The sequence below is a fragment of the Panthera pardus genome, unplaced genomic scaffold, assembly GCF_024362965.1.
Source record: "Panthera pardus isolate Hobbes unplaced genomic scaffold, ASM2436296v1 HiC_scaffold_2, whole genome shotgun sequence".
Taxonomy (NCBI): Eukaryota; Metazoa; Chordata; class Mammalia; order Carnivora; family Felidae; genus Panthera; species Panthera pardus.
The window spans coordinates 39,817,037-39,837,537 of NW_026526765.1; the positions used below are offsets into that span (position 1 = coordinate 39,817,037).

Consider the following 20,501-nt stretch of genomic DNA (forward strand, 5'->3'; position numbering starts at 1 on the left):
GGAAAGGATTTTTGTGCCTTCTCTTTCTTTCTGTTCTTTTTGTTTTGTAAGATAGATATTGTTAGTAGCTTGTTTATGTAAGATTTTTCTGCTTCTCTTTTCTCATTGCACGGATCATTTTTTAACTTAAAGTCTTGCACTGCAGGTCATTAAGCACTTCCACATGGAGGCTGGCACAGGACCCAGCTCGAGACGCACAGCTCATAACAGTTGATGAAAAATTGGTAAGAATTTTCTACTGTACATGGCTGTGATTCTGCCTTCAGGGTTATTTTTGTATAACAGCTTTTCAGTATCGTGTTCTGGGTTCTTCTAGGAAAATGATTTGAATTTAAATTTCTAGATTGTGTGTAAATTTTAAGAAGAAATTTTCATCACAAAAAGATAAAGACAATTTGTGTTAAGTGTAATACACAAATATTAAGTCATATAAAGATATTAAGAGGTTAAAATGGCAAAAGGCTTCATTTTTGTGGTGTTTATAAGTAGCAATCAGAACATTTTAATTTAACAAATACAAATTGAGTATACTTATGAATGAATATGTAATTTTTATTTTCTCAGCTACACTCCTGTTTAAATTGTAAGACACCAGGTGGTACCTAAAATTAAGTATATTGGGTTTTTATGGGACCAGTTATTGTATTGTTATTATATGTATATATGTACACACAAATTGCATTTCTACATTATGCATGAAAGGTTACAACTAGCAACAAATAATACTCTGTTAATCAGTAGCAGATAGAATTTTGGTAACTGTCACTTGTAAAATTTTTCAATGTGTGCTGTTACTTTAGATACAACTTCTTGTTTATACCTATATTGTAAAATAGCATACATTTTGTAAAGTCTCTAATACTTATAAAAATGTGTAATAGTGTAAGCATACTTCTCATTTTTTATCTGGTTTACCATTATCAAATGTGTGGGTATCTTTTTTAACTACTTTTCCTCCAATTGTACATTCTTTTATCACTCAGTAAGCAAAATTTAATTTTTCATTTTTTTAAACGTTTATTTTGAGAGAGAGAGAGAGAGAGAGCATGCACCTGAGCAGAGTAAGGGCAGAGAGAGAGAGAGAGTCCCAGGCAGGTTCCATGATCAGTGCGGAGTCCAACTTAGGGCTTGATCTCATGATTGTGAGACCATGACCTGAGCTGCTAAACAGACTGAGCCACCCAGGCACCCCAGCATAATTTATTTTATTTTATTTTATTTTTAAATTTTTTTAACGTTTATTTATTTTTGAGACAGAGAGAGAGCATGAACGGGGGAGGGTCAGAGAGAGAGGGAGACACAGAATCTGAAACAGGCTCCAGGCTCTGAGCAGTCAGCACAGAACCCGACGCAGGGCTCGAACTCAGGGACCGCGGGATCATGACCTGAGCCGAAGTCGGCCGCCTAACCGACTGAGCCACCCAGGTGCCCCAGCATAATTTAAATAATAGGTCACACTTAAAAATGATCTAAACACCATTTATACCATTAGAGATACTAACAGATACATAAACAAATGAGTTAACAGACAAGGGACAGATAGTTTGGAAAACTCACATGTCAGGCTTAAGGCTGGTTGGTTTTATCTTTAAACTGTCTCTATCTGCTTGCTCACATTGCCTTCATCTTGGTCTAGGCCAGCATCATCTTTCACTTAGATTGCTACAGTAGTTTTTAAATTGATCTCTATAGATACTTCAATCTTCCTTTAATTCATTTTCCAAAGGATAATCAGAACAGACTTTTTTAACTGCTGTTTTTGTCACTTCTTGTGTGTAAAATCCATTGGTTTTCTTACTGACCTAGAAGTTAACATTAAAATCCTTACATGGTTCTTGAGGTCTTGCATGATTTAAGGCCTGCCTTCCTCTCGAGGTTTATCTTGTAACACTGTCTTTTATACTCTGTGCTCTAGCCACACCAAGCCTGGAACTTGTTTTCCTGTTTTGGGGCATTCACATTCCAGTTCATTCTGCCTAGAGGCTTTTCACCAATCCCTTAGTTCTTCAACCAGGGGCCATCTACTTACTCTTCAAATAGTAGTCGAACACCACTTGCTTAGTCAAGTATAAAAGAAGTGAGAGAGGTATGTGTGAGAGGAGGATGAATTACCCATGTCATGGGTTCATTAATTAACGACAGTACTGCTTGAATTTTTCCAATGACTATCTTCTAAGCACCAAGAGACTGGCTTCTTGTTCTAATATTATGGGGTTTACTCTCTATAATAAATTTTCAAATTTTATAGAGTTTATCAGTAATGCTTCTGAGTTCTCTTCTTTCTGGTTGGAAGAATGAGTGAGGTAGCAATCTGTTGTTCTAAACAAGATGCTATAAATCCTACCAGAGAGGTTTACAGACCGCTTTGAGTTTTGCATTTTTTATCTCATATCAGTTGCATACTTTCAATGAATCTTCTTGCCCTGTGTAGATTTTTCTCAGCTTTGTTATGTCTTGAAGTGCATTAGTGAAAATGTCAGTGTGGTATTCCAGCTGAAATCAATTCAAGTCTTACACATAAATTATTCATAGCTATTGAAGTAATATTTGAACAGATAATTCAAACCTATAGGTAATTTTCAAACCTGAGGTTTAGCCATTGATTTAGGTTTATATTAAAATGCTGTATTAAATACTCAAATAGGTAACATAATGCTGATAAGGGTTTCAGTCTTCTTGTTCCTACACATTACTAGATGTTTCAGTTGATAGAGTAATGACATGACCACTGACTGAAGGGTACTTTCAGAAATATTGAGCAATTGGACTTGATTATATATGCATTTTGAATAAGAATGATTCATTCCAAGACCCACAGTACATGCCTGAAACTATGGATAATACCATATATGCTGTATATGCTATGTTTTTCCTATACATACATACCTATGATAAAGTCTAACTTAGAAATTAGGCACAGTAAGAAATTAACAACAACAATAATAAAATAGAACAATTGTAACAATATACTAATAAAAGTTATGTGAATGTGGTCTCTCTCTCTCTTGTGATGATGTGAGATGACAAGATGCTTACGTGGTGAGATGAAGTCAGGTGAATGATACAGGCTTTGTGATGTAGCATTTGGCTAACACTGACCTTTAGATATGTTAGAAGGGCAATCACTAGCTTTCTTCTTCTTCTTTCTTCTTCTTTTATGTTAGTACAAGCAGGGGAGGGGCAGAGAGAGGGGGAGAGAGAGAATCCCAAGCAGATCCGTGCTGTCAGCACAGGGTCGCATGCAGGTCTCAATCTCAGGAACTGTGAATCATGACCTCAGCCGAAACCGAGTCAGATGTTTAACTCACTGAGCCACCCTGGTGCCCTGAGAATCACTAGCTTTCGGACTGTGGTTGACTGTAGGTAACTGAAACTGCAGAAAGCAAAACTGTAGATAGGGTGGTGTGGGGGTGGGGGATCTTCTGTATATTAACATTAATGATAAGAATATTTCAAAAATGTTAAGTAAATATAAGTATTTTAGAAGGAGATGTGGAAGCAGCATTTTAACATGATATGTAATGTAAACCAATTTATTAGCTAAGTATACCATCTTCATTAACTGCTCAACACAAGATTACTGTTATATTTGTACCCGAAATTGGATGAAAGCTAAAATCTTAATGTAAGGTAAGCTAATTGGCCATTATCATGATTTCTATTGGATATTCTTATATAATGTATTAAAATTAATACAGGTGATAACCTATTATAGCCGAGGGCTTTAGCATATGGACTAAGCTTAGTTGAGGATAAATTTTTGTGGTTATTGTAAAATGGATCCTAGGAATTTAAAACCAGAGGATAACTTTATTTTTTTTTTTTTAATTTTTTTTTTAACGTGTATTGATTTTTGAGACAGAGAGAGACAGAGCATGAATGGGGGAGGGTCAGAGAGAGGGAGACACAGAATCCGAAACAGGCTCCAGGCTCCGAGCTGTCAGCACAGAGCCGGACGTGGGGCTCAAACTCACAGACCGCGAGATCATGACCTGAGCCGAAGTCGGCCGCTTAACCGACTGAGCCACCCAGGCGCCCCAAACCAGAGGATAATTTTAAATGTTACCTAGTTTTATTACTGAATCCAATTATTTCTCGTTTGAAAGATTGTTCAACCTTTTATTCAAGATAAATTGTATGGGGAAATCCAGTAAGTAATTAACTAGGTAAAAGCTGAACTGTTGGAGGGTAAGGGTTGGGAACATGAAGGAAGACTTGTAAACTTTCCCCAAGAGTGCCTTCTTGGGTAACTTCATAGAGTGAGATTTGGAAAGATAATTTAATCTTCTGTCCTTTTTATTAGACCAAACAACTTGTTCTCAAACTTCTGTTTTAAAAATTTCCAGTTAACTGGTTCTCATTTCTTTTGAGGTTACTCTTTATATTACTCATCAGCCATAATTATTAGAAAGCGATTTATTACTGAGAAAAAATAGTCTTTACAACAAATGAAGATGGAACAATTGTATACCCAAATGCAAAACAAAACAAAAACCTTCATCTATACTGTGTACCATATGCAAAAAGTAACTCATACTTCTAAATGTAAACTCATAGTTCTAAATGTAAAACTAGAAATTTTAAAACTTCTAGAAAACAATGTAGGAGAAGCTCTCTATAACTTTGTGTTAGGCATATATTTTATAGATACAAACTAAATCCATTTTTAAAAAAATTATGAAGTTGTGTTTCCTTACAATTAGAAATTTCTGCTCTTTGAAAGACATTGTTAAGAGACAGAAAAGACAAGGCACAGACTAGGAGAAAATATTTACAAAACATACCTGATACAGGAGTTGTATCCAGACACTAAACAACACTTACAACTACAGGATCTCATGGTTGGTGAGTTTGAGCCCTGTGTCAGGCTCCGTGCTGAACGAGCAGAGCCTGCTTGGGATTCCCTGTCTCCCTTTCTCTCTGCTTCTGTCTCTCTCTCTCTAAGATAAATAAATAAACAAAACATTAAAAAAAAAAAACAAACTACAGTGAGATACCACTATACCGTGATATACACCATACAGTATACATTGAATGGCTTAAAAAAATTGCCATACCAAGTGCTAGCAAGGATGCAGAGCTACTGGAACTCGCATGCAGTGCTGGTGGGAATGCAAAATGGTACAGCCGTTTTGGAAAACAGTGTGGTAGTTTCTTACAAAGTTAAATATATACTTATCATATAACCCAGCAGTCCCACTTCTCAGTGTTTACTCAAGTGAAATGAAATCTTACGTTCATATAAAATCCTTCATGCAAATGTTTTTAATAGCTTTATTTATAATTCCAACAACTAGAAACACCCCAACTATACTTCAGTATACCTATACAATAGACTTTTCCTCACCAGTTAGTAGCAAATGTGGGTGAATCTCTAGTGCATTATGTTAAGTAAAAGGAGCCAGACTGACAGGCTGCCTACTGTGTGATTCCATTTATTTGACATGCTAGAACAGGCAAAACTCTAGGGACAAAAAATTGATCATTGGTTGTCAAGGTTGGGTGTTGGAGGAGGAATACACTAAAAAGGGCATTAGGAAATTTGAATGGGGTGATGGAACTATTCTATATGTTGATTATGGTGTTCTTTTTAAAACATCCTTATTTATATTGATTTGTTTAAAAAAACCCATGTAACTGAACACTTTAAAGGATTAATTTTATTGTTTATAAATTGTATCTCAGTTTTTAAAACAAATATTTATTTTTGAGTAGAGAGAGAGAGAGCACACTTGTGCTCACAAGCGGGGGAGGGGCAGAGAGAGGGGGAAACACAGAAACTGAAGCAGGCTCCAGGCTCTGAGCTGTCAGCACAGAGCCCGACGTGGGGCTCAGACTCATGAACTGTGAGATGGTGACCTGAGCCGAAGTTGGACGTTTAACCGACTGAGCCACCCAGGTGCCCCATCTCAGTTTTTTAAAACGGAGAAAGAGTGTTTCTTGATTTGGTGCTAATATACTTCTTTCTAACTAATATCCATTGGTTCAAGGTCTGCCCTATTATATAGGACATGCCATTTTTTTTACATGACAGCCTTCTGTATACGTGAAAACAGCTCTGGCCATCCTAAATCTGTGGTTCTGAAAGAGTGGTCTGGGCAAGGTGGGGATGGGGAATAGCCCAAGACCCTTAAGAGTCCACAAATCAAACTATTTTTATAACTATACAAAGATTATATTTTCCCTTTTCACTGTGTTGACACTGACACTTAAGATACAGAAGCAGTTGTGTTACATCTGTGGTACTAGTCATTTTATTCACTTTCTTGCATTCGAGATTAAAAAAAAAACAACTAAAAAAAAAAAAAAAAAACAACTAGTTTGACTTAATGTCCTTGATTAATCAGCAAAAATTTTTAATTAAAAAATTTCAATGCTGCAAATGCAGCTTTTTTTTCTTTTACATACACATCTTTTTATGTTCCATGTAACAAAACAAGTCGTACGCATAAAACACTTCTGCTGTATACCTAAGTTGTCTCGAGGCAAAGCACCTGTATGGTTGAGTTGCTTTTGCAAACTGAACCTAGCCACTTTTTTCATGGAACACCTTTTAAGTAAAAAAACAGCAACAGATGACAGATGAACTATGGCTTTTTAGTCTTCCTTACATGGCAGACATTTTCTCAAAAGCTAACTTCAACAAAGTGTTGCCCATGATAAACTTCAAGCTTTCAAATGAAAATTAGAATTTTTGTAGAACTTGATTCTGCCACTGATCTGATTGAGCTTGACATCTTTCCATTACTTAAAGAGTGTTCTAATAGGATTGGTGGTAGTGTTAATGAATGTGATTTTTAAAATATTGTGTAATGAAATATGCTAACATTTGGAAGATCTGCATACTTCTATGAAATAGTATTTTCCATATGGCCAGTGTATGATTTTATAAAATCATGCGTGGGTAAAAGTTTCATGTAAAGTGCAGGAAAGAATAATGAATTTAATGTAACTAAGTGAAAAAATATTAAAGCTATTAAAATATTGCTCGCTTTTCTAATTACATATTTGAGGATAAATTTTCTTCATTTATTGAAACCAAGAGAACTTAGCACAACTGTTTGAATTAGGAGCAGATGTTAGAATTTAGCTGTCTTTTATTAAGCTGGATATTAGATATTTTAAAAAATGCAAATCATTGCAACTCTTAGTTTTTGAAAAGGTAGTTATTTTTCGTTATAATTATAATGTTATTTATGTAAGTATGTATTCAGTTTATTTATTTATTAAAAAAAAATTTTTTTTTAAACGTTTATTTATTTTTGAGACAGAGAGAGACACAGCATGAACGGGGGAGGGTCAGAGAGAGAGGGAGACACAGAATCTGAAACAGGCTTCAGGCTCTGAGCAGTCAGCACAGAGCCCGACGCGGGGCTTGAACTCACGAACCGCGAGATCATGACCTGAGCCGAAGTCAGACGCATAACCGACTGAGCCACCCAGGCGCCCCTGTATTCGATTTATTTTAAATTAAGTATATATTTTTCTCCATTTTATTTATTTATTTTTTTAACGTTTTATTTATTTTTGAGACAGGGAGAGACAGAGCATGAACAGGGGAGGGTCAGAGAGAGGGAGACACAGAATCTGAAACAGGCTCCAGGCTCTGAGCTGTCAGCACAGAGCCCGACACGGGGCTCGAACTCACGGACCGCGAGATCATGACCCGAGCCGAAGTTGGCCGCTTAACCAACTGAGCCACCCAGGCGCCCCTATTTTTCTCCATGTTAATTAAAAAACATTTTTTTTTTAATGTTTATTCATTTTTGAGAGAGACAACACAGAGCATGAGCAGAGGAGGGTCAGAGAGAGAGGGACACACAGAATCTGAAGCAGGCACTAGGCTTCGAGCTGTCAGCCCAGAGCCCATTGCTGGGCTCGAACTCACAAACAGAGAGATCAGACGTGAGCCAACTGAGCCGACCTCCGATGCCCAACCGACTGAGCCACCCAGGCGCCCCTCCATTTTAATTTTTTTTTATGGTGAATATCTAGATACATTTCACATAAGTGAGACCTTGTTGGGGTCTCAGTAATTTTAAATATATAAAGGAGTCCTGAGACCGAAATAATCATATCCTAAGTCTTTTCTGGGTTAAACATCCTGAGGGCTTTGATTCCTTTCACATGAGTTCCAGTTAATTCATCATCTTGATTACTTTCCAGTTTGACCGAATCCCTTTTAAATGTTGCTGCCAAGATTTCTTATGATACTCCAGATGTATGGTGCAAGGTATGGCAGGGATTATCCCTATTCCTTTTAGTCTTAGCAGTTCTAGTAAGGAAACTCAAAATTTAGGTTCTCATACTTCTTCCTTAATGTGGATTTCATGGAGAACTAAAACTCAGATCCTTTTTTATTTGTACTGTTATCAAGTCATATTTCTTTCATCTTAAATATATGCTGTTTTTATTTTCAACTAATATTCTTAGATGAGCTCAAACAGCATGTTCCCAAGTGAAGCTTAATTTTTTTCTTTCTGCTTTTTTTTGCTATCACATCTGCCAGGCAGAATTTAATAAAGTGTTTTATTCTGGGCATCAATTGTATATTGATAACATGTTTCCTATTTTTTTTTAAGACATAGAAAGTAGAGGGGAAAGTGGCATTTTCTAATGTAAAGAATGTATTCAGTAATTTTACAACTACACAGTGTTGCCATCGTTAGAGACAAATCTTCAGAGGATGAAGTTGTAATTCCTGGATTACCGTTAATAATAAATTTGATACCAGGGCACATGGTAAGTTTCTAATTGGTCAATCTTAAGAATGTCTTTCTTGTTCGTTGTGTATAAACTGTTATCTTTTTCATTTACTAATAAATGAATTAGTAAAAATTTAAATATAAAAGAGTAGATGACAGCATTTAAAAATAATCTTGTCAATTTATGTAGAAGCACACTGTTAAAAAAAAAAAGCCTCTTTCTGGGTTGCATCATTATTATTTCCAAATATGAGATACTTCCTACAAATAATAAGGAAAGCTTGCACATGGTTGTTTGACCCTTCGTTTTTGTTGCAGGAGTTGCTGTGCCATGGAGGTTGGGGGAGAATGTCTTTGCCTTTGTGCTTTATTAAGAGAGTGACTTTTCGTGTTTTATGCCACCTCACCTCCCATCTCCTTTCAGTACATTTGATGAAAACCCAAGTCCCATCAACGTGCTGTCTTTCTGTATTTACTTGGAGTATAAAAAAGAAGTTAAATTTTCAGTACTCTTTAAAGATTTTGAGGAGGTGCTCCCTCACAAAATAACCAAAGTATACATTAAGCCTTCATAGGTGTATTTTTTATTTATTATTTTTATTACTTTTCTTACCTCTTTTAATTTTTTCCCCAGATAATTCTGATTTTTTTATTTTTTTTAATTTACATCCAAGTTACTTAGCATATAGTGCAACAGTGGTTTCAAGGGTAGATACCTTAATGCTCCTTACCCATTTATAGCCCATCCCCCCTCCCACCACCCCTCCAGCAGCCCTCTGTTTGTTCTCCATATTTAAGAGTCTCTTATGTTTTGTCCCCGTCCCTGTTTTTATATTATTTTTGCTTCCCTTCCCGTGTGTTCATCTGTTCTGTGTCTTAAAGTCCTCATATGAGTGAAGTCATATGATATTTGTTTTTCTCTGACTAATTTCACTTAACATAATACCCTCTAGTTCCATCCACGTAGTTGCAAATGGCAAGATTTCATTCTTTTTGATTGCTGAGTATTACCTCTTTTAAATACTAATTCCTGGTTGTCAGAATTGTATTAACTACCTACTTCTATAGCTAAAATTATAATACAGAAAGAAAATACTTTCATAATATGTAAGAATTATTTCAATTTATTAATAGAAGTGAAATGAGCTTTAATAGCTTGTACATCAGTATATTCTGTAAAATTATGTTGGCTGCCATCTTTCCTTCAGTTTTCATTTCTTTATTCAATAAATACTTATTGGGCACTTAGTGTGCCAGGCACATGTATAAATTTGAGTGGCTTGTTTTCTTTTAGATGCTTATTTTGGTTAAAACCTATTAAGCACCACCTGTTTTAAATCTTACAAAGGTATTATGGTTAGTTATACATGCATCCTCAACACAAATGCATATGAAAAAGGAAACTTTATTTAGCAGTCTATAATACAGCCTCAAATCGGTGGGGTGAGGAGGATGGCTGTCATTTCTAAGCTTTTACTTGAGAAATTACAGTACACACTATTAATGTAAAATCCTAATGTTTTAGAAATTTTAAGTAGTCTGTATTTATATCTTTAAAAATAACACGTGCATGTAAAGTAGAGTCACTGTTTGAATGTTACCAGTTTGTTGTTTTACTACTTGACGGTTTCTTCCAAAGAGCAATAACACAGCAGTTAAAGCTTTGTTACTTGCTGATATTTGCAATATGTAATTGCTATTTGATTAAGCACATGGTATTAGCAGCACACTCAATCAACTGCATGATAATATTGCGGTTTTAGAATGTCTGCAAGCAGCAACAAGCTATTTAGTAGAATTTTTTGTCACTTTAATAGGTTTGAAATTTTTTCGTTGCTTGAACTCGCTCTAAGAAATTTGTAAAAATGAGTGATTTTTCAAGGCTTCAGAAATAAAACAATTATGTTTGCTACACAAGTATTTGTTTTATGTTGTTTTCACCTCCTGATGTACTAACAGTTTATAGATGAAAACTTCTTATAAGTCTGCAAACTTGAAATAAAAATGAGTCATTAAGAGGTGACCTGCACAAAAAGATAAACCTAAGTTAAAGGCTTACATTTGCTTTGACTGCTTGCTTTTTTCGTAGGGGTGGGGGAGGTCAGTTTTCTTTTGGTGAGATTACTTCTGGTGCATGGCAGCGCTATCTCTGCTAGATTATTGGAAGGACTAGTGTCTGCAATTGGGGTTATACAGCCTTCTAGCATCTCAAGTGTCTGTTTTGTCTGGACTTTCCTCACGCAGCATTCTTGTGCAAAAATTTCAAGGCTTTAGTCTGAAGCACTGGGTCAAAGGATATGTCTCTTTGAAGGGTAGACAGGAGTTTTTTATGTTTTATTCACTAAGTAGTATTTCATTTTACATCAAAGAATAGCAGCCTTTGAGACCCTTCCATGGTGGCAGTTTAGCATGTGAGGTTTTTTTTCTTTAAGACTTTCACTAAATATGGAGTAATGTTTCTTCATGTTTTTTAGTCTACAGATGCTTATTTATGTTTTTGTATTTAGATGAGACTATTAAAATAAAAAGAGAAAAGCACTGACTAAATATATATGTTAGTTTGCAATATAGTTTCATGTTTTAAAAACAACTATAGTGTTTGGTTTTTTTTACAATGTACTTCTCTCTGTGGTTTCACACTATCCATGAGCTACTGAAAAAGATTGGTGAATAGCCTTTAAAATTGTAGCAATATTATTGCTTAGAATTCTAAAGAAGTAATGACTAATGATTTTGGAAGTGTAAATTTTATAATGAAATAGCCATTCTTTAGTTTGCCTTTTTTCAAATACTGTGTGTGTGTGTGTGTGTGTGTGTGTGTGTGTGTGTGTGTGTCAGAGAGAGAGAGAGAGAAGAAAGGGAGGGGAAAAGATACTAATTTTGAAAAATATGAAAAACTCAAGTAATGAAAAATGTTAAGATTTGGTATGGCTTAGAAGTAAATGTTGTTCCTACACTTTTGGGATAGGTTAATCAGTGAATGCACTTTGTACCAAGAATATTAATCACGTAAATGATTGCTTAAATGTTTAGAAGGCTATTAAACCGCATTTAGTGTTCTTATTGCATGACATATATACCTTAGTATGTGGACTAATATTAAAATGGCTTAGTTTTATGTTGACAGATAAAACATGCTCTTAAATTACTGGAAATTTAAATAGAATACATTGATCATTTAAAATAAAAATATTTCTACTCATTAATAATATCATTAATTTTAAAACAACTTCAGTTAACTCTTACATTTAATATTGAATATTGATTAAAACAAGTCAGATCATTTATATGGTTATTTTAATAAAATTGTATTAAGTACAGAACTTTGTTGTCTAAAATATACTGCCAATTAAAATAAGTTACTTTCAGATATTATATTATCAAGCTATATGAAACTTGTACTTATTAAGTACTTACAGAGGAAATGGATGTTAATAGTAGTTTTTATATGCAGACAGGAACCATTTAAATTTAAAATAGAGAATGATCTTTCTATATTAAAATTGTTTAAGGAACAAAAGATCTTTCCTCTACAGTATTCAGCCATCTCTATTATCTGTGATTCTTCAGCAATTAAAGCTGATTTATTTTCCTCTTTGTTCCTACTTGGAATACTTGAACAATGCTGGAGAATTGAAATGACTGGAATGTTTTATCTTTCAAAAGCTTTAAAGTTCTATGTACCAATTAGCAAAATACAGTAAAGGTTTAAACTGTTAATAGCCACAACATCTTTAATGCATAGATCTGTAGTATGCTAGCGCTGTATAACAGTTCTCCATTGTATGTCTCTTTTAAGGAGAGTAACTGTGTCAGTTCTTTTCTTGCTTTACTACCTGCTGTGTATGGAAATTTTGTGTGGTACTTGACACTTGCTTTCACGAATTTAAAATTCTTGCATGTTATTATGTAGGAGCTCTGGCTCTCAATAAAGTAGAATTGATAATATTTTATTTGTTTGGATTTTAATTAAGATTTTTGGGGTCATATTTTAGAGATTATATAATTTATATGCGAAAATTACCTATTTTTCTTTAATGAATTAAAGGTGCATAAGCTGTATGTTATCTCCTTGGAAATTGCTTGTCTAATTTTATTCCTTTGAATATAATTGAAAAGAATCATCAGTGTTTATATCAGAATATGTAGATATATGATGTTTTATATCCTGTGTTTGAATATAGGCGGGTTGCTTGGTGGTTGTTTCTTTGGTAGTAGAAAGAGTATTTTGTTTTTTAGTTACTGTTTTTTTAATTGGCCTACCTACCAGATAATTTCAAAACTTAAGAATTCATCCAGATATCTGCTTTAAACTTGTTAAAGCCTCATGTTCATCATCTTACAGTAAGTTCTTAAAGAAGGCAGGGGTGAGAGGAAGTGAAAAAAATAGGAGTAATATCTTTTGGTGACACTTTTTTTTTTTCCTCTTTAAATCATGTATTTCGAGAAACAGAATTAGAGCAAAGGGAAGTTCGAGAATGCAGACCTCAGAATTTGAGACTAGCAAACTTTGATTCTGTTTCTGTGTTCAGGCTTTCTAATTTTATATGACTTAGTCTGTACTAATTCTAACTCTTCAAAATACCACTTGCAAGCTTGCAAATATCATTCATGTTTTATGAGATGAGGACATTTAAAAAAGGGTAGTGATATGGAACCCTTAACTGTATGTAGTGTACTGTTTTCACAAAACTCTGCTTCATAAGGCACACTTTTCAAGAATATATGAATAAGCTTTTTGTTCCATTCCTGTTTCATGTTTAATACTTCTTTCAGTGTAGAGTATATCACATATTAATAATTGAGTGTTTTTTTTAATTTTAATGCTTCCACTAGAATAGGTATAAGAAATGATCTTGGCTTTCTCTAAACAACATATACGACATATGTTGGGCCGAGAACACTAATGTAATTTTAAGAACTGAGGATCTGATTAGTGTACAGATTTGTATCTATTACAATGACTACTAAGCATATATTATTATAGTTAAAGTCTGTCAATTAAAAAGATTTTTAAGGGGTGCCTGGGTGGCTCAGTCAGTTAAGCATCCGACTTCAGTTCAAGTCACTATCTCACAGCTCATAAGTTTGAGCCCCGTGTTGGGCTCTGTGCTGATAGCTCAGAGCCTGGAGCCTGCTTCGGATTCTGTGACTCCCTCTCTGTCTGCACCTCCGCTGCTCATCCTCTGTCTCTCTCTGTTCTCAAAAATAAATAAACATTAAAAAAAATAAAAGATTTTTAAGCCTAATTGAGTAGTTTGAAATTTGACATCCGAGAAATTAAAATGAGTTCCTAGTTTAGTAAGCATTATGATGTATTAAACATTCAAATATGGCTGACATGGCCTATGCCTAGAGTGTTTAGAGATTAAAACTATTCTAGGGCTACGAGTTTTCAACTATGACAATCTGTAGTTATTTGTGAAGATTCTGCAAGGGATGTATTTTTACTTGTCTCTTATTTATAATACAAAATCTTACTGTACTTTTTTATTTGTTTAATCCATTTTTTAAGTGTATATAGATGCATATATATATATAGCACCACTGTTGAGCACCTATGTAGTTTGAGCATTTAGCCATAAATATGGAACAACATTGTTGCCCTTAGAGCTTATATTCTTATGTATAAGCATATGCCAGCTTTCTAAATAATTAAGGTACTTTCATAGATTAATGAATGTTACAGAAAAAAATGAGAGGTGATGGGATAGAGAGTAACTGGGGAGTGGATGGGCAAAAAAGGGGTTATTTGTAGGGCAATCAAAGCAAGCCACTTTGAGAAGGTATGATATATGAACTAAAATCTGAATGATGAAAAGGAGCCAGGTATGTGAGAATCCAAGAACCTACCAGGTAGAGGAAGAAGCTAATGTCCTGAAGTGTAAACCAGCTGGTAGTAGTCAAGAGAAGGAACGCTGTGACATAATGAAAAGGGGGCGAATTAAACTCAATGAGGTAAAAGAGGTAGGCAGGGACGGCATCAGGTACAATTTTTATGTTCATGGTAAGAAGTTTGAATTTTATTTTTATCTTAATTATAATGGGAAGTCATTATAGGGTTTTAAGTAGGAAAGTGATTTTATCTGATTTACTGATCAAAAAAGCTTGGGAATTACTTGGCTTTTATGGTTAAAGGTCACTTGAAAGAAGCTCAAAGGAAGTGGTTAGTTTGTTGCCTTTTTTATTCACTCCTAAGTGAATAAAACTTTCCTAAAGTTTTCTACAAGTGATTAGATTTTGAACAGCCATTTAAAAAAAGATCCTGATTGGGGTGCCTGGGTAGCTCAGTCAGTTGGGCATCCGATGCTTGATCTTGGCTCAGGTCATGATCTCTTGGGTCCATGGGGTCAAGCCTCGGTACACTGACAGCATGAAGACTGCTTGGGATTCTCTTTCTCCCTCTCGGTCTCTGCCCCCCCCCCCCCATCTCTCTCTCTCTCTCTCTCATTAGATAGATAAACATTTAAAAAACAAAAGATCCTGGTTTTTGTCTTTACATTTTAGATTTTACATATGGTATAACAATTCAGTGATGCTTGATTCTTGTATTCTTTATCTTCTGAATTTGAGAGCTTTTTGTTAAAGATCATATTGGGACCTGAAATAATAAATTCATCTCATTCCTCTAATTCACCACTCTCCCTGGTCTTCCCACACTCGCCCCACTCCACCCCCAAAAGGGAAGGGTAAAGTGGAGAACCGTCATCACTGTGAAGGAAAATAAATGAACTGAGCTGCTGTCCACCAAGTAGGTGCTGACAAAGCCCCAAAAACATTTAAGTTTCTGTTCCTTGCTTCAGCTGGTGGCATGGGCAGGTGGAGATGGTTGTCTGTCTTCATTTTAATTTTGACTTCTTTCTGCCATTCCTTTCTCCCTCTTTCTGTCTGCTTTTTTGAGATTTGTCTCTCTCTCTCTCCAGTGTTTGTATAACTATTTCCCTCTGTCTTTGTAACTCTGTGTTCATCTTTTGCTGACTATGAAGCTGACAGTCATCTTTTTCTGGCTGCTTGGTTTCCCCTTCACCCCTGTCAGTTTCCCCTTTCAGCAGCCTTTATAAAACTATAAAGGACTTCATCAATTCCTTTCCTTTTCCTACCCCTTTGTCTCTTTTACTCTTGTTCTTCCTCCCTTTCTCTTCATTTTTCCACATTTCTGTTACTTTTGTCCTTTTTATTCTTTCTTTATTTCTTCTCCCTTCTCTCAAAATCCTGGGAAAGCCATGTCAGACCTAGAGAGGAGAGACAGAGATGGCCCCTACCTTCTAATAGCTTTTCTTCCCTCATTGCCTTATTTCCCCCCTTGAGAATATATAGGACTTTTGAAGACATTTACTAATTGGAAAAAGAAACGCCATGATTTGTACATTATATTACTTGAAATTTTCACCCTAGTGAGAGACTTTGGGATACTAGAAAGAGTATGGACTGATTTTATAGCTACAACATTAGGTTTTTTAAATCCCTTCTTTAAGCTGTAAGACTTTGAGCAAGTTATTTAACTTCCTTGTCCTTATAAAATGGAAATGACTTTTCAGATTTGTTTTGCAAGTTAGTTTGAGAATACATTAAATAAGAGGAGATATAATATTTTACTTACTTCATCATTCAATAAAAGCTCTTTTCCTCCCCCCCCCCCTTTTTTTCCTATGTGGAGTTGTCTGAAGAGAGAAGCAAACTGGAATGATGTTTGTTATCCTTAACTGAATCTGAAGTAATTGAGAAAACTACTATTATGAGTCACATTTCTATTCAGACACTGAGTGCTAGGGGATTTTGGAGCAAAATACTGACCTCAGTTACAATGGTCTTATGTTAATATATTAGAGGTGTTCGTTTGTGTATGTATGTGTGTGTGTAGTTAATGATTTTTGTTATGTAACTTATCTATTTCTAACAGCCTTTTGCATTTTACTAAATCACCTTTGATATTACTATCTCGTTAGTTTCTGACAATCGTTTGACAGTCTATACAATTATCGTTTCAATGAGAAATTTCTTTAGTCACTTATAACCTATTTTTTTTTTAAGTTTATTTATTTTGAGAGAGAGAGAGTGCATACAGGAGGGGCAGAGAGAGAGGATGAGAGAGAGAGAATCCCAAGCAGGCTTCGCAAGGTTAGCACCAGCAAGGAGCCTGATGTGGGCCTCCTTGTGGATCTTGAACTCACAAACTGGGAGATCATAACCTGAGCGAAATGGGCTTGATCACGTGATGCTAAGATCATGACCTGAGCTGAAATCAAGAATCTGATGCGCAACTGTGGAGCCACCCAGGCATCCCTATAACCAGTTTTTAATGGGAACTTTAAACTGTATTACTCCAAATAAGTTTCTGAAGGCCTTAATTCATTATACGTTCTATTCAGTTATTAAACTATATGTAATTTTAAAACTTTACTGATTTTAACTGTAAAATATGCACATTATAGAAACATTAACTTGGAAGTATAAAAGTACAAAGAAAATTAAAATCATCTTTAATTTGAGTCTTGGTGATATTACTTCATTTTTCTATGAATATTTAAACAAACCAACCATATTTATATAGAACACATCATGCTTCATAATTTGATGTACTATTTTTTTTCATTAATGCATACTGTATTTGCATTATATTTTGAATATCTTTAAAAGTATTCAAAAGCACTACGGTGCCTGGGTGGCTCAGTCACTTGAGTATCCAACACTTGATTTCAACTCAAGTCATGATCCCGGTATCATGGGATCAAGCCCCCCATTGGATTCTGCACTTAGCGTAGAGCCTGCTTAAGATTCATTCTCCCTCTCCCTCTCCCTCTCCCTCTCCCTCTCCCTCTCCCTCTCCCTCTCCCTCTCCCTCTCCCTCTCCCTCTCCCTCTCCTAGTGCCCCTCTTCCCTACTTATGCTCCTTCTGTCTCTGTCAATCAATATTATTCAAAAGCATAATTGTAAATGGATGTATAGTCTCCCATTGTATGGCTATACCATAATCATACCTATTGTTATACTTCGCATTATTTAAAATTTTTCACAATTACATGCAATGCTAGAATGAACAACTTTATACCTAAGTCTAATCTTTGATAGCATCTTTATTTTAGGATTGATTCTATGAGTTGAATTACTAGATCAAAGGGGTTAATATTAATATTTCAAATATTTTTTGATACCTAAAGATAATACAGGATACTTCTAGAGGTTACTAATTAACTCTATATAATTTTAGAGGTGTGGCTCTTCATAGCCTTTTTTTTTTTTTAGCATACATGGTCCAGTTCTGTGGATGCCTTTCAGAGTCTGACACATGGGTATAACAAATTCTAAGAAGTGGAATACATACAAGAAGTAGAAAACAGTAAAAACACCTTTAATATTTTAATGTATTTAAAATATTTAAATGCATTGAAAGTACTTCAAAGCTTAGTACATCCTGAGGGTCAACATTATGAAGTTAGCTATCATTGTACTATCAATTCATGATACTCAGGTTGATGAGACTTCTATCATAAATATATGTAAAATGCATAGCAATTAGTACTATTACTACTGTTATTTTATAATGCATTATAACAGTTTGTTATATAAAGACTGTATCTGAGGAAGTTATGAAGCATTCTCCGTATCTTACATGTCAGTCTGTATTCTTTCTTATTCTTGTTATAATGCCTTTCCAGAACAATGTAAGCTAATCCTTTAAAAAATGTCTACAGTACTTACTTTGTCATTTATTTGGTGAACTATGTTAATATTGATTTTTTATTTAATTTATTGTAGTCAGAAACACACTCTGAATTCGGTTTTGAAATTTCTTAAGACTTTTTTTTTTTTTAATAGCTCAGAATGTCATCTGTCTTAATGTTCCCATGTATACTTGGAAAGAATGTGCATTTTCTAGTTTTGGGGTTTGGTGTTCCATAAATTTCAATTAAGTTTTATGTTGGTATATAGAGTTCAGATTTTCTTCATCCTGCCTAATAATTTTGTTTACATCTTTTGTCCATTACTGAGAGTAGTGTTAACATCTCAAACTTTAATTTGTCTGTTTCTTATGTTAGTAGTTCACTTTTTTGCTTCACTTATTTTGAAGCTCTACTGTTAGATGCATAAACGTTGAATGTATAAACACTGAAGAGTGTTATGTGTGCTTAACAAATTGATGTTTTTATCGGTATGTAAGGTCCCCCTTTTCTTGGTGCTAATCCTTATTCTGAAGTCTATGTGGGTGACATTAAACAGCTGCTCCTTTCTTCTTAGTTTTGCATGGTGCATCATGTTTCACTCTTTTACTTTTAACCTGTTTGTGAGCTCATGTTTTAAGTTTGTCCCTTGCACATACATATATTTGGCTCTTGCTTTTATTTTACCTAGTTTAACAGTCTCTGCCTTTTAATTCCCATTTGACTTTTTTCCCCTTCCTTCTTTCCTCCCTCCCTCTTTCTTTATTTCCTTTCTTTCTTTCTTTCAACTTCACCCATTTCTTTCACTCTAGCCCCCCATCTCCGACAGTCACCAATCTGTTCTCTGTATCTATGGGCTTGGTGTTTTCTGTTTTTTGTGTGTGTGTTTTGCCTTTTTTTTTTTTTTTTAGATTCCACACATAAGAGAGATCATGCAGTATTTGTCTTTCTCTGACTTATTTCACTTAGCACAATTCATGTGAGGTCCATCCATTTTGTTGTTAATGGAAAGATCTCATTCTTTGAATAATATTCCATTAAATATATATACATGTTAATATATATATATATATATGCACACACACCTATATGTGTATATACAAACCATACATACATACCACAAATTCTTTACTCATTCATCCATTGGTGGACACTTAGGGTGTTTTTATATCTTGGCTATTATAAATAATGGCTACAATGAACATGGGGGTGCATATATCTTTTCAAATTAGTGTTTTTGTTTTCTTCAGATACATACCCAGAAGTAGAATTGCCGATAGTTTTATTTTTAAATAAATAGTAGTTTTATTTTTAACTTTTTGAGGACCTTCCATGCTGTTTTCTACAGTGACTGCACTGTAGTTTACATTTCCACGAACAGTAACACAGGTGTTCCCTTTTCTCCACACCCCTACCACACTTGTTATTTCTGGTCTTTTTGATAGTAGCCATTTTAACAGGTGTGAGGTGATAGATCATTGTCGTTTGATTTGCATTTAAAATCCCTGATCACTGATGATGTTGAACATCTTTTCATGTACCTTTTGGTCATCTGTATGTCTTCTTTGGAAAAATGTCTATTCAGTTCTTCTGCCAATTTTTTAGCCAGATTTCTGTTTGTTTTTTTGTTTTTGCTATTGAGTTGTATACATTCTTTAAATTTTTTGGATATTAGCCTCTTATCAGATATATGATTTCCAAATGTATTCTCTCATTCAGTAGGTTGCCTTTTTCATTTTGTTGATGGTTTTCTTTGCTGTGTAGAAAGTTTATAATTTGATATAGTCCTGTTATTTACTTTTACTTTTAAATCTGAAGAGTCATTGCCAAGACTGATATCAGGGAGCTTACTGTCTGTATTTTCTTCTAGAAGTTTTATGGTCTCAGGTCTTATGTTCATATCTTTAATCCATTTTGAGATAATTTTGTGTATGGCATAAGATCATAGTCAGTTTCATTCTTTTTCATGCGGTTGTCTAGTTTTCCCAACACCTTTTATTCAAGAAATTGTCCTTTCTCCATTGTGTATTTTTGACTCTGTTGAAAATTAATTGACCATGTATGCTTGGGTTTATTTCTGGACTCTATTCTGTGACATTGGTCTATATGTGAATTTTTATGTCAGTGCTGTTGCTGT

At 34.7% G+C, this 20,501-nt stretch overlaps 1 protein-coding gene across 2 annotated transcripts in view; it reads left to right on the plus strand.

Annotated features, from left to right (window-relative positions):
• The window catches only part of NDUFS4 (NADH:ubiquinone oxidoreductase subunit S4), a 112,634-nt gene that overhangs the window by 39,664 nt on the left and 52,469 nt on the right, over nt 1–20,501 (plus strand). For both annotated transcript variants that reach the window (XM_019464331.2, XM_019464332.2), the window contains exon 2: nt 146–224. In XM_019464331.2, coding sequence (XP_019319876.1) covers nt 146–224 — 79 coding nt within the window. The remainder of the gene's footprint in view (nt 1–145; nt 225–20,501) is intronic.